At 39.5% G+C, this 15,096-nt stretch overlaps 1 protein-coding gene across 1 annotated transcript in view; it reads left to right on the top strand.

Annotated features, from left to right (window-relative positions):
• Positions 1-15,096, top strand: part of KLHL29 (kelch like family member 29) — a 915,027-nt gene that overhangs the window by 320,380 nt on the left and 579,551 nt on the right. The window contains exon 4 of the mRNA XM_030195140.1: positions 13,077-13,382. Within this exon, the coding sequence (XP_030051000.1) occupies positions 13,077-13,382 (306 nt within the window). The remainder of the gene's footprint in view (positions 1-13,076; positions 13,383-15,096) is intronic.

Raw genomic sequence — 15,096 nt, 5'->3', positions numbered from 1 at the left:
GTATCTAGAGGATGTAACCCAACTGTTCGCCAGTCTTCGGTATTCCCCTCAGAGGTGGTTAATTCTCTCTATTTTGATTCTGAGGCATCTTACTCAGTCAAAAGCTGCTGACGAAGGTTGCATCCCTCCTGGCTATCCAACCAAATTATTTTAATTCAACAAACAATCGGGTTGTGATGTACTCGATAACAAAGGAGTACTGGATCTTGCCCTCTCAGTCAGGATGCCATGCAGATGTAGCGGTGGGCCCGCAATGCGGCATGTTTTCTCCAAGCCACTTATCTAATTGGCGTAAACAGCAGTCTGGCCGACAGGCTGAGCAGGATAATGCTACAGTTGAGCATGCCTATAGTTCGAAAGACCCCTCAGTGGATCTTTTTGCTACTTAGTCCAATCGCAAAGTCCCTCAGTTCTGTTCCAGGCTGCAGGTTCACGGCAGGCTACCATCGGATGCCTTTCTCCTTCTTTGGGAGACAGGTTTTCTGTATGCGTATCCTCCCATACATCTGGTGGAAAAGACTTTGCTGTTTCTCAAGCAAGATTGTGGAGCCATGATTCTGATTGCTCTTTTCTAGCTGCGTCAAATAGGATTCCCTCTTCTTCTGGAGTTGGAATGTTTTCCAGCACTCATTACGCAGAACGAGGGGGCACTTCTACATCCCAACCTCCAATCTCTGGCTCACACGGTCTGGATGTTGAGAGTGGGGTTTCGTTGAGTTTTCCAGAGTGTCTCCCGACTCTTGCTTGCTTTCAGAAAAGATTTCACAAAGAGGTGTTATTCTTTTTCATGGAAGAGGTTTGCCGTCTAGTGTGACAGCAAGGCCCTAGATCCTGCATCTTGTCTTATACAGACCTTGCTTGAGTTCTTTCTACACCTGTCTGAGTCTGGTCTCAAGACCAACTCTGTCAGTATTCATCTTTGTGCAATAGAGCTTATCATCAACGTGTGAAAGGTCAGCCTTTAGCTGTCCACTTCACGAGAGGTTTATTTCTCCCCCAATATTGAGAGAATTCCTTGTATGTGTCTAGGGGAGATTATTTCTGTTGGGCTTAGCACCCACAATAATTTTGACAGTTGGCTCTTATGCTTCGGTCAGAGTTCCTATCACTCCTTATCCAGTATCTTGGGGTCCCAATGTCGTTTTCATCCAGCTGCTGCAAGCTCAATTCGGGCTACTGGATTCCTGCCATCTGAAGTATTGGACCTGGAAGGTCGTTTTCCTTAGTGGCTGTTCCTTCAACTCGTAAGGTCGGTGAGCTTCGGTCTCTAGTAGCTCAAGCGCCTTACCTTCTCATCTTAACAGAGTAGTTCTCTGCATGCAGACAAAGTTCTTACTGGCGCTGGTATCAGAGTACCAGCTGATCCAGTCAGTTGTCTTGCCAACATTCTTTCTCCCTCATCTTACAAGCCCTGGCGAAAGCAAGCTCCGCACTTTTTGCGTGGAGCAGACGAGCTCCCTCGGACGGTCCGCCCAGTTGTTTATTTCTTTTAATGCCAGTTGCTGTCGGAAACTGCATAATTTCTTCTTGGCTAGCAGAGTGCATCTCCTTCATTTTTGTCCAAGCTGGACTGACTCTAGAAGGCCATGTCACGGCTCACAAAATTAGAGCCATGGCTGAGTCGGTGGCTCATCTAAGATCAGTCACTATTGAAGAGATCTGCAAAGCTGCGGCGTGGTCATCAGTCCACACATTTTCATCTTACTACTGCCTTCAGCAATAGCCGACTCGTCAGTCGGTTTGGGCAGTCGGGGCTGCAGAACTTCTTTGGGGTTTAGAATCCAACTCCAACCCTCCTAAGCCCATTTTTGTTCTGTTCCAGGCTACACTCATTTAGATATTTCTTCTTTTCAGGTCAATTTTATTCTAGCCTCGCCGTTGCGAGACTCAATTGACCACTGTTTGTTGTGTTGTGTAAGCCTGGAAGCTAGGGATACCCCACTTGTGAGAATATCAGCCTGCTTGTCTTTGGAGAAAGAGTAGTTACTTACCTGTAACAGGTGTTCTCCGAAGACAGCAGGCTGCATATTCTCACAAACCCTCCCACCTTCCCCTTTTGGAGTTGTCTCCTCCATCTTTTGGATTTAACTGAGGGGCGTGTCCGCACGGCGCGCGGGAAGAGGTGTGCGCACATGCGCAGTGCGTTCGCTCGCGCGACGGAACGCCGTAGAAGAGATTTTTAGATTTTGCTTTAAAATCCTCCGGGGCCGATGTGGCGTCACCCACACACTTGTGAGAATATGCAGCCTGCTGTCTTCGGAGAACACCTGTTACATGTAAGTAACTACTCTTTCCTTTCTCTCCTTTCTTCCACAGATCTCACACTTGACTAAAGTCAGTTTTTTCTAGTCTTCCTCCAGTTACGAATAATTTGTCACTTCTTCGATATTCCACAATATCATGCATTAATCCTTTCTTTTTTTTTTACTACCCGCCTTGATTATTGTAATGTTGTTTGCGCGGGTTTGCTCAATCACTCATTAAAGAAACTTGAATCACTCCAGAACATTGTCATCAGGTTACTCTGTCATGCTTATTGCTCTGATCATATTTCACCCCTGCTGAAACAATATCATTAGCTCCCCATCAAACAAAGGATTACTTATAAAATTGCCACTCTTACATTTAAGGCCTTCATGCTTGGTATCCCTGGCGCTTTCCTGTCTCACTATTCCTTACTTCCCCTCCAGAAACCCTCTGTTCTTTAAAAGATCACCATTTAGTTCTGCCTTGTCCAAAATGTATTCACTTGGAATCAACATGTCGCAATGCTTTCTTTTTTTCTTGTTCCTCACATCTGGAATAATCTCCCCCTTTCACTCCATAGCAATTCCTCTTTCAAGAACTTTGAGTTGAAAACCTGACTCTTCAATTAGCTTTTGGGGAAACAGTTTGAATGAAGCTACCAGTGGTACCTGTTCAACCCTGCTATTGTTTTATGTGTGTTGATTTTTTTTTCTTTTAGCTATGCTCATCTTTCAGACTTAACTATCCTGCTTTTCTGTACATTAATGGAGTTCCGTGTCATGTTTTCTACCTTAGCCTCTACACTACTCTGTTCTGCCTGTCAATAGAGCAATATAGAAAGTTTTGCAAATAAGTAGTGACATCAGAGGCCTGCCCCTTTTGCCGCCTCCAAGTTTGAAAGCTGCTGTGATATGTGACCCACGATCGTGTGCCCAAAGTAGTGTACCAAAGGGGCAGGTCACATCTCTTTGGAGCCCCTTCAGAGCAACTGAGGACTTTTGAGGACATGTATGGATTATCTACTGACTTAAGAATATTGCCAGATACTGTGCTATTTTCTGCCCTCCCCTTTTCCTATATTATTTTGCTTAATAGCTTTGTTGAAATTATTAGTGCTTTTGGGCAAAGTAAACTTTTTCTGTGGACTAGTCAATGACTGAATACAAACATTTATACAGGAAACCAATTGACAGCTACCCCCCACCATTCCATCTGCTGTGTTATCATACAGAACAGTCCACAACCAAGCCACATAATACCATTGTATATTCTCTGACCCAAGAGACAGAAATGAACATTTGTAAATCCTGACCAAAATTTTCAAACAAATGCTACGATCCCAAAATCTCCAGGAAAATTGCCTCTTATTTTAAACCACCCAAGGAGAGCCTACTACAGAACAAAAAAAAAAAAAGAGAACCTCAGAGTCCAGCTCGCAAAAGACCTACAGCCAGCATGCCGAGAGGATAAATTACTGAAAGATATTCCTAGCTCCTTCAAATCTGAAGCAAAAATTAGTGACAAGGGTTCTGAAAGAAGCCCAAAATGAAGAGAATGACACAAGTCCCTGCAATATACCAAGCTGCAAAAGGGTTCCAAAACAATATCACAGTTGTCCACATGGTAAAAACAATCAGCATAAAGACATTGTTTTCATACTGTTCCTCAAGTGTAGTATATACTATCCAAACTAATATTTAAAATTGTTCTCTCAAAAATGCACTATGCAGGAAAAAAGTGAACATTATTTGCACAATGTAACTTTTAGAGGCCTGAGATATAGTGAAGTCAATACCATCAATTAAACCTTCTACTGTTTAGTGCACATGGATACATTCTTTGAGAAATACAGTATGTGTTGACTTTTGAACTGCTTAGTTTGGCTGCTCAGGACTTTTAACTGAACCCAGTGTTTTACAGTGGACATCACAGCATTCCTCTTTGTTAGTTAAATGAAATAATAGAATGTTACCATCTTTAGAACTTGTAAGTTCCTATAAGAATACATTTGTGTGATAATGCTGTGAGTTATTTATAAAATCTCTGAATGGAACCGGATGTTAATTATGGAACTTTATTCTCCCTGATACAGCTGGGTGAAACAGTGATTTTAGTTGACAGCTTCCTGAAGTTGATGAAAGATTGGATTTGTACAAAAGAATGTTAGTTGAATAAGTGTTATATACTCAGACCAGTGAATTTTTATTGACACTAGTGAAAAATGGATCCTTGAAGAAACAATGGGTCTTTGATAGTGAAAATGTTTCCTCCCATTTATGCCTATGTTCTGATGATCCAGGGGTAATATAAAATAAGGTACGCAGTGAGAGCTTACTAGTAAAGAATGACACAGGGACTGACGGTAACTGCGGGGATGGGGACAGAGCCCACGGGGCAGGGGTGGGAACAAATCCCGTGGGGATGGGGACAGAGCCCATGGGGACAATCTTTGTTTTTCCCAGACAGGCACTTATTTTCACAAACTTCCATCCAATATGCTCCAGCTTTTCCGATGGGGCAACTAGATCTAGCCTACTGGGTGCAACATTGGCTTAAAACGGGCTACCTTTAGGACGAGGGGGACCTTGTTCCCTTCTTGGAGTTGTAGGAAGAATATGGACTGCCCCCCCCCCCCCGGGATGCTTTCCATTATAGGCAAGTATGAGATTATATTATGAGAAGGGCTAAATATGCTTTGAGTCTAGCGGAGACATCATTGGAGATGTCCCTTGGGGGAGGGGGCAAGGGATCTATGTCACGAATGTACAAAGCTCTATTGCATTACACGACCCCTATGACATAGTATACTAACTTATGGGAAACTGACTTAGCTGCTACCTTGACTGATCAGCAGTGGGAGAAGGGTTTAAAATGATTATTGAAAGTATTGCTGGCCACTACTTTGGTAGAAAATGGCTATAGTTGATACTACATGCCTATGCATTTATATCACATATATAAGACAACTGTGGAGCACTTGGGGACTTTTTTCATGTTTGGTGGACCTTCCCCCAGGTGTGTGCCTATTGGACCATCATTTTGGATTTGCTATCTAACATTATACAGGTTCAGTATGCTCTTCGGGCAGAAGAATACTTTGAAGAAAAGGATGCCGCCACTTTTGTAGAGAAGGCTAGACGATATTTAATATAAACAGTGTATTTACAATTTTTCTGCATAGCTCAATGGGCTATTGCAGGAAGCATTTCTGTACTCAAAGCATATCTACACACAAGCAATATACAGCAAGCTTAAGGCAAATCAAAATGCTATACACAGACAAAGAGAAATTCAAAATGCTTACTTATTTCTTTGTTCCCTCTAGTTTTATACCGGGCCTCTGACTAATTCTCTCATACAACATTCCTGTGCAAGTCTCTGAATACCACAAACTGTTAATCATGGGCAGAACATATGCTGCATCTGGTTCCCATTATCGGCCCCCCCTTTCTTGCCAGACTTTCTGGAGCCGTGCCTTTGGCTAATGTTTAATGTCCGTCAAATTTCTCATGCCTCAGGAGGGTTAGTGTTAAAACAGCTTGTTGTAATCATGGAGCCTTCCACTCCGCATTTTTCATACTTTTATTCAACAAATCTTTCATACTTTTGTTCAACAAATCCTCCCTTTTGAGGCCTGGTATTCCAGGACTCAAACATCTGTTTCAGCTCCAGTCTGTTGTTTCCTTACCTCCCTTCTAAATCTCCTCCCCCTTTGTTTGTGGCATTCAGTTTCTGCACGCTTTTTCAATATTTTTGGCTGACATATTAAAGTTCTATTTATTCTGAATTTCAGTTATCATTGTTATTTTAAAAACATCCTGGCACATCTTTGCAAACATGCTAATACATGTTGCATTAAACAGATTTAATTGTACTAGGGTACAAAATTTATATCTCTTGAGGTATATAATTTATAGGACAGTGAGCTTCATCAAAGGGAAGTACACTGTCATTCATTCTTACTTTCATTAGCTGATGTGGCATTAACAATTACACAAATTAAAAGCATAACATTCATTGAATCAGTTGTTACAACATTCTGCGTGTAAGTGCACTTTATCGGGAGAATGTGTTCAGTTGTCATACTATTAATCAGACACCAACATGATGTCTGTGGGTACTTGTCCATAAGCAAGGCTTGCTTATAAATAGTCTCATTTGTCCAATGAAGGTTTTCATCATCTCTTACACAGGTATTATTGGGATAACAGACATGATTTTATCATTGTAGTCCCATATATCATAGTTGGCAAGGACAAGGATGATGTCAGTCAGTGGGCACATATGATACAATCAGTCAAATTCAACATCTTGGCCACTGTAACAAGTCTATTATCATATGTGTTCATTGTCCATTAACAAACAACAACAGTCCAATACCATCATGTTTAGGGACATGATGTTTGTTTATTCTTTGTCCATTTCAATGTTATTAATTCGTCGAATATCTGCTAAATGTATCCAAGAAGTATGACCTTCCAGACAGGCAGCGGTCTGAGTAAGGGCCATGATAGCAAAAGGCCCTACATACACAGGATCCTTCCATGTTTTATGTGTAAAGTTCTTTCGTAGCACTAGGTCACCTACTTTAAAAGCACAAACATCATTAGTAGTCCCTGCCTGTGATGTTACATTTGTTCGGATCATATCACTTGTCAGGTTCAACATAGGTTGTAGCTTTTGCCAGTACTGAGCTGTGCTATCAGTACTTGCTGTCTGCATCGGGAAAAAATGACGTCCTGTCTGAATTTGGAATGGGGTCAATTTAGTACGCCCATTAGGTTGGGCCCTTATAACTATCAAAGCTAATGGTAACAAATCAAGCCAGGTATATGGTTTACCTGCTGTTTCCTTGTTTAAAGCCTTCAGTAATACTCTCAATTTAGTTTTTAAAATACCATTGTAGCGTTCCACCAAACCATTGGAGGTGGGGCGATACACTGATACTTTTCTGTGTGTTAAACCCATAATCATTGCCATTTCTTTCAAAACACTGTTATTAAAATGCGTCCCGTTATCAGAAATTATTCTAGACGGACACCCATGGCTTGGCATAATATGAGTTATCAGACATTGTACCACCTCATGTGCTGTCTCCCTTTTACATGGAAATGCTTCTACCCACCTTGAGAAAGCATCCACCCAAACTAACAAATACCTTTTTCCCTGTACTGGAACAATCATATCGGTAAAATCAATATACCATTCTTTTGCTGGGCCTTCTGGTATTGGAAGTGTCCCAGGCGATATTTTAGGACCTCTTTTAGGTATGTTAATATTACATACCATGCAATTCTGCACAACCTGTTGAATCAAGTTATCAATTTTTAAAGTCCAAAATCTTTGCTCAAACTGTTGCCTCATTGTTTCCTTATTCCAATGCATGGTTGCATGCCAACCAGCCAATACCTTAATCGCCTGGCTCATTGGCATACAAGGTAATCCTTCTTCTGCATTAAACCATTCACTTCCCAACTTCGTACATCCTCTCTTCAACCATTTTTCACTTTCCTGTCCCTCTGGCTGCCACATTTCAATCTTATCTACATTCGTAAGTGGCCCTTCCTGTGTCTGTCTAGTATTATACAAAATCTTTTCACTTTGCTTAACCACCTCCGTTGCTGCTGCATCAGCCATTGCATTACCTAGTGCTTCAAAGGTTGGCTTTTCAGTGTGGGCCGGGGTCCACACAACTGCAGTTTTTCTACCTTCACGTTCCCTTCTTGCCAAAATTTCAAACAGCAATTTCCAATATGTGTAATGTTGTAGATTTTTACCTGCACTGGTTATCATCCCCCTACGCTGCCATTTTAATATATGATACTGTAGTGAACTTGCAACGTAACCACTATCAGTATATATAGTGACATTTTGAGTCATATCAGTGTGTTGTAAGGCCGTAATAACGGCTAAAAGTTCAGCATGCTGTGCAGTCTGGTTAGGAGGGGTTTTATATTGTACTTGCATTATCTTTCTTAGATTCTCATCTACCTGCACGCAGGCAAAGCCTGCAACAGTCCTTTCACAAGCTCCATCTGTAAACCATATTAACCCATCAGATAAGGGTTCAAAAGTAAGACAGTGAAATGTAGGGATTTCTATAGTATCGATCTCACCCTCTAGATTGACAGGAAAAAGCAGATCTATTTTATTTCTCTGTTCTTTAGTTAATGGTATTATTCTTATATCTTGTCCTAAAAGTACTGCTTGATATTTTCCAAATCTAGTGGCTGTCAATGCCGTCTGGCTAGGGCTCAACAGCGTTTTAATCGTGTGGTTAGTATGTATTACAATAGGAACAAAAGGCATTTGTGCTCTCCACTTGCCTACTGCAGCCACTATAGCTGTCAGTAACTTTGGTATTTCTTTCATTCCTTTTTCCACATGATTAAAAGAGCCTGACAAAAAAGCTACTGGTGCATTTACTTCATTATTCTGATTAATCATAGCTGCCCAACTATTTCCCATATCTTTTACCCATAGATGCACAGGTGATTGGATATCTATTACTGCTAACGGTCCTGGGGATAACAAATCCCTCACAATCTTAGCCAATATTATCTTATCCTGCTCTTCCAATACAATTAATGTATTCTTTGGTGTGGCTGCGGGCAGTTTCAAATGTTTATAAAGTCTCATTACTTTTTGTGTATAATTTGGTATCCATTGTCTGCAGTAATTTAACATTCCCAAAACAGCACGTAACTGGGTAACTGTTTGCGGTACCGGAGTCTCATTTAAAATAGATATAACCTCCGGTATAATTACCTTATGTTCTGCTGAAACATTTTGTCCTAAAAAGGTGACAGTAGACTGAGCTATAATACATTTTTCCCTGTTACATTTATATCCTAACTCTCCTAATAACAAAAATAATTTTCTAGTCCAATCTAGGCATTCTGTTTCAGTCTCAGCAGACAGTAGAATATCATCTACATAGACAAACAATGACACCGTGTCAGGCAATTGACTCCTGAAATCCTTTAAATCCATCATTAGTTGTTTTGAGAATACCGATGGACTATCAGTAAAGCCTTGAGGCATCCTAGTCCACCTGTATGCCTCATTCTGTACTATAAATGACGTCAAATCCCTAGACTCTGGATGAAGAGGTATTGAAAAGAATGCATTAGACAAGTCAATAACAGTGTTATATGCATATATATTCTGAGTGTGTAAAAGTGTAGCAGGATTTGCACAAATCGGAAATTGATTTTTTGTAACCTCATTTAGCTCTCTTAAATCATGTACTATCCTTACATTGTTTTCCCCTTTTGGGACAGGAAACAATGGGGTATTATACGGGGATACTGAAGGTTCAATAATACCACATTTCAATAATTTACCAATGTGTTCTAGGGTTTTGGATACTAATTTAGGTCGTATGGGGTAAGGGTCTTGCTTCGGCCCCTGTGCCCCTTCTATTAATTCTATCTTATGGGGTTTTGCATTTATGGCTAGTCCATATGGTGAATCATTTGTACTCCAAATATGTTGTGGTAATTCTTCCATAACCCTTACTTTATTTTCATTATTCAACTGTTGAACCATGGTGAGCAAACTTGGTATTTCTTTATTTCCAAAATCTAAACACAATCCTAATTGAGACAATAAGTCTCTACCACACAAATTTACTGGGCATTCAGGTGCCACTAAAAAGGGTACCACAGCCTCCCTTGAACCGTGCGGTTGGCATTCCAAGCGCACCAGAGTGGGTTCTGTTAGCCTTTTTCTTTGTTCTATCCCCGTAAATCCCACTGTTGTTCTATACTGATTTGAAAATTTAACTCCCTGTGGTTTTGCACACAACACAGAGGTACTCGCCCCTGTATCTATCAAAAATCTCACAGGAGTTCCATATTTGCCAATTGTCAATGTAATAAAGGGTTCCCTTGTGTCTAATCTGAAAATCATTCCCTCCTCCTGACACTGGTCTGCTTCCAGTCAATAGCATTGGTCTGGAGTATTCTGCCAAGTTGGAAAAGCATTTACAGTACCCTGTCTCTGTACTGCAGCCCCTGGTCCCTGTGATTGCGTCGCTGGCTGCTGTATTGCAGTCTGCGGGGCATTCGCAGGCATCCCTATTACTTGTGGCATTAATCCTTGCTGCATCTGCATTTGTACTTGGGGCATTCCTGCATTCTGATAACATTCTGAGGCATAGTGACCAAATTGCTGCTGACAACACCTCTTTCCCCTATTAGCCCTACACACAGAACTAGCTAGGACTGTGACTAATTTAAGCCAGATGATCTCTTAACACTGCAGGAATCTCACTTAGAAAAGAGTCAAACAAAGTTAAATTGCAAAGACATTCCACATAGAGAACTAGAAACAGAATAACACATATTTTAAAATAAACAGAGATCACCTTATAAGACAAAATCAAACTTATTTAAATCTAATCTAAAACAATCTTTTAAAAGGAACAAAAAAAGTTTCAGTTCTTCCTGAACAGCCAGACACCGAGAAATCAAAAACAGATGACATTCCTCAACCTTCAGGCTGAACAAAAGGTTGCTTTTCCCGCTCTTGCTGTATTTTTTCAAACGATCCATACTGAGACCAGCTCAAAAAAGAATCTTTTGCATCATACCATTTCTCATGTATTTTTTCAATCTGTTTTTTTTCTAATGGGAATAATTCTATGACATGCTGCAAAGGGGAGCATTTTTTTGAACTATCTAAATCTAAATACATAGCATATACAGGAGGCTTTTCTTTCTTATCTGCCCCTTTCCCTTTCATTTTATTCTGACTATTACAATTTCTCCTATAAAGCCACAATCTACAAAAATATACTACTGCACCTAAACCAAGAAAATATACAAAACAGAAAACTATAAAACTAAACAAATATACCTAAGTCCACAATGTAAGCTTACTCACGCGTCTTCTTATTTCTCTTTAGCAAGCCCAGGAGTCGTAGCCTATATGTCCAGTTCAGCAGTTTGATCAATCCCACATCAGTGAAGCACAGAAATTAGGCTTAAACAACGCTTGCTCTCTCAAAATCCTGTAAAAAACGTCGTTAACAACAAACACTTAATTTGTTATTCGTCTCGCCTTCTCTTTTCCGTGTGCGGCCTACTCCTACTCCTACTCCTGGCTGGATCGCCACTTTGAAGAAAAGGATGCCGCCACTTTTGTAGAGAAGGCTAGACGATATTTAATATAAACAGTGTATTTACAATTTTTCTGCATAGCTCAATGGGCTATTGCAGGAAGCATTTCTGTACTCAAAGCATATCTACACACAAGCAATATACAGCAAGCTTAAGGCAAATCAAAATGCTATACACAGACAAAGAGAAATTCAAAATGCTTACTTATTTCTTTGTTCCCTCTAGTTTTATACCGGGCCTCTGACTAATTCTCTCATACAACATTCCTGTGCAAGTCTCTGAATACCACAAACTGTTAATCATGGGCAGAACATATGCTGCATCTGGTTCCCATTATCGGCCCCCCCTTTCTTGCCAGACTTTCTGGAGCCGTGCCTTTGGCTAATGTTTAATGTCCGTCAAATTTCTCATGCCTCAGGAGGGTTAGTGTTAAAACAGCTTGTTGTAATCATGGAGCCTTCCACTCCGCATTTTTCATACTTTTATTCAACAAATCTTTCATACTTTTGTTCAACAACTTTCTGAAACCTAGATGTCCTGGGTAGCAGGTGTAAATCCCACTGTCATTCCTTGCTCTAGTCCTGCCCAGATCACACCTCCTTACCAGATGGCACATTTTAGAGTGTAACATGTATATCCTGACTATGTACAATCAGAATTTAGATGTTTATGCAATAATACATCTAAATAGATGTTTAGATGTCCTGTCCCAGTCTTGTTAGGTCCTCACAATCTGCTCTTGATTTGACAACTGTGAATGTGTCTAGGCAATTCATTGCTCCCTTTCCCAGATAATTTATAGATAAAGTATTACTAGTTCAATACAGCTTCTTGGACACTTTTTTTTTAACTTACCTTTATTAGGAAGTCTAATCATTTAATCCTATTTCTTGTTTTCTGCTTACCTTTCTCCATTGGGAAGTCTGACCATTTAATCCTATTATTTCTTGTCTTTTAACCAATTACCAATCTATATTAAAGCATTGCTTCTTATCCCATAACTCTTTAATTTTCTGATAAGCATTGCATAAGGTTGTTATATTCCTTCTGAAAAACCATATGCACTATATAGACTGTCTAACACTTGTTTAAAAAAATGTAATAGATTGGCAAGGCATGACTGACATTTGCTAAATCCTTGTTGGCTCTGCCCCTTTTTAGCTATGTTTTTCCATATGGCCAGTAATCTTGTTTTCAGAATTGCCTCTACCCTTTTCCTGGTACCAAAGTCAGATTTACTTACTGTACATACATTGGAAAATGAAGCTACCAAGAACAAAGTTTACAGAAACATAGGCTATTGTTTAATAGTCCACAATTTTCACTTGCAGTAGATATACAGTATGTTACCAATCTGTCTGAAATGCTAATTTTAAAATTGATTTCTGTAACCTCATGTTCCTTTTTCTTATGAAAACTGTCATGAGAAACCTAGATAGCTGCTGTTATATGCCAAATGCAAGATTGATTGTTTTCAAAATTAAAACAGCATGAGAGATTGAACTGCTAAGGATTTCTATGTTCTTCAAAAGGATGGGCTTTTGTTTTATGATGCCATCTCCAAAGTAGGTAAGGGGGGGGGGGGGGGGAGTAAATGTAGCTTTTTCAAATCTGTGTAATTGATATGTTGTGAAGTCTATTAATTTTCTTTTAAAATTTTGTAGCAACTTTTGTCCTTATTTCCTTTTTATTTTAACCTTACAGGGGAGCTGTCAGATATTCTCTGAGAATTGGCAGACATATTTTAACAGGATGTCACGGCAGCATAGTCGGTTTGAAAGAGATTATCGTGGTGGATGGGAGCGCTGGGAATGGAGCCCCAATGGTAATCATATGAACAGTACTAACTGCAGTAGTATAAGTAGCAGCAACAGTAACAGACCTGGGCTTTTGCCTTTGCCCGTTGTACCCTCCCGACTTCCTACACCAGCCACAACGGCTTCTACCACAGCCAGCAGCGATGTCATAACAAGCCTTCGGGTGAACCCCTCAACAGCCCCAACTACCAAAGTAAGCTTTAATTTTGTGGTTTTGTTTTTCTATAATACTGGAATGTGCTAATTGGTGGAAAGATTTTCAGAGGCTGGACAGGTGTCAACAGTTGTGTGCACAGCATGAACCTCAAGACTGCAATAGGTATGCTGCACATGTAACAGGCATGAAGATGAGAGCATGCACTAGATTTCTTGCACAAAGATTAGCCCATTTGTGATGTGTAGTTAGTCTGTATTCATTACTCAAGAAAATAACTTTGTCATCCAGCTGTAGACTGCCAGAAGGGGGCCTTCTATTTCTTGATTGATACATCCTCTTTGGTTTCTTTTATGCGACTCTCATGTTTTTCTTACTTAGCTATTTCCATTTTGGTAACTATGTTTAAGTTGAATTTCCCTGAGAATTCTCTGTTACTGGTTCTTACCCTTTCCCTCTTTATTTTTGTGTAGCATTTTAATCCATATTTACAAGACAGCACTGTGTAGTATCAATACATAAAACCAATTACACACTCAGTAGCAGTGCTGGCCGCATAAATATTATACACATAACTTTATTTGCAAAATAGCTAAATGACCAAAGTTATAAGTTTGTAAAAGGATGTCTAATTGGAGTGTGAAAGTTATATATTCAGTACTGAAAATAAGCTGCCAAAGCACATGACATGAGAGTGCAAGTGGTGACAGATAAATAACAAGACTAAGTTTAACAGGTTATCATAAACACTTATAGTTATGCTTGGATTTGCAAAATTGGCACTTGGAGCCTTATGTTATGTTTTCTGAGTCTTATAACCTGCCAAATCTTCTCGAAGGAATTTGAGGCGGAGTAACACAAGATTAAAAAAACTGATACAATAAATCAGGATGTAACAGATTTATAAACCAAAAGAATAAACCGGATATAATCCATCTGTTTACCATTTGAAAAAAAGATATGTTTTCAAAGCTTTCCGAAAAGCAAAAAGATTAGTTATTGAACGAAGCATTTTTGATGAACTATTCCAAATATGACTAGCAGAAAAAAGATCTAGAGAATAATGCTTTAAAGCGAATACCTTTAATAGATGGAAAAGCCAATAATAACAAAAATTGCAAGTCCTCAACCGAGCAAAACTATTTAAAACCTTAAAACTTTCTAAAAAGTCAGCAGAACAGGTTGTATATAAATAAATACAAAACACATTGCTTTGACTTCAACTCTAGCTGCTTTGACTTCAACTCTAGCTGTCACCGGAAACCAGTGTAACTTAACCAACAGTGGAGAAACACTATCATACCTAGAATAGCGAAAAATCATCCTGGCTGCTGAGTTCTGAACCATTTGTGGTCTGGACATTTGTTTGATCTTTAATCCTATATATAATGAATTTCCATAATTGAGTAGTGAACGAACTGCACGATAATTTTAAAATGTACAAGTAAAAAATAAGAATGCAACAAATGCAGTTAAGTTTAAAATAAGCTTTCCATACAACTCTCTTTACCTGAGACTCCATTGAGAGTGAGGACTCCAAAATGACACACAATACTCTGGATTCCCGATCAGCTTGAATAGAACTTCCGTTATTTATTGAAATAGTCTGTGGAATAATTGAGTGGTCTAAGGTGAAACAGAGAATCTTTGTTTTATCCTAATTCAGTTTTAATCTTGGAGCAAAGTTGGAAGTAAATTCAGTAACAAAACATGATTTACTGTGTCAAAAGTGGCTGATATGTTGAATTGAAAT

This window comes from Microcaecilia unicolor, chromosome 3, assembly GCF_901765095.1.
Source record: "Microcaecilia unicolor chromosome 3, aMicUni1.1, whole genome shotgun sequence".
In the NCBI taxonomy this organism is placed as follows: domain Eukaryota; kingdom Metazoa; phylum Chordata; class Amphibia; order Gymnophiona; family Siphonopidae; genus Microcaecilia; species Microcaecilia unicolor.
The sequence above is the reverse complement of the archived record's forward strand: the minus strand, read 5'-3'. Positions and strand labels throughout refer to the sequence as shown.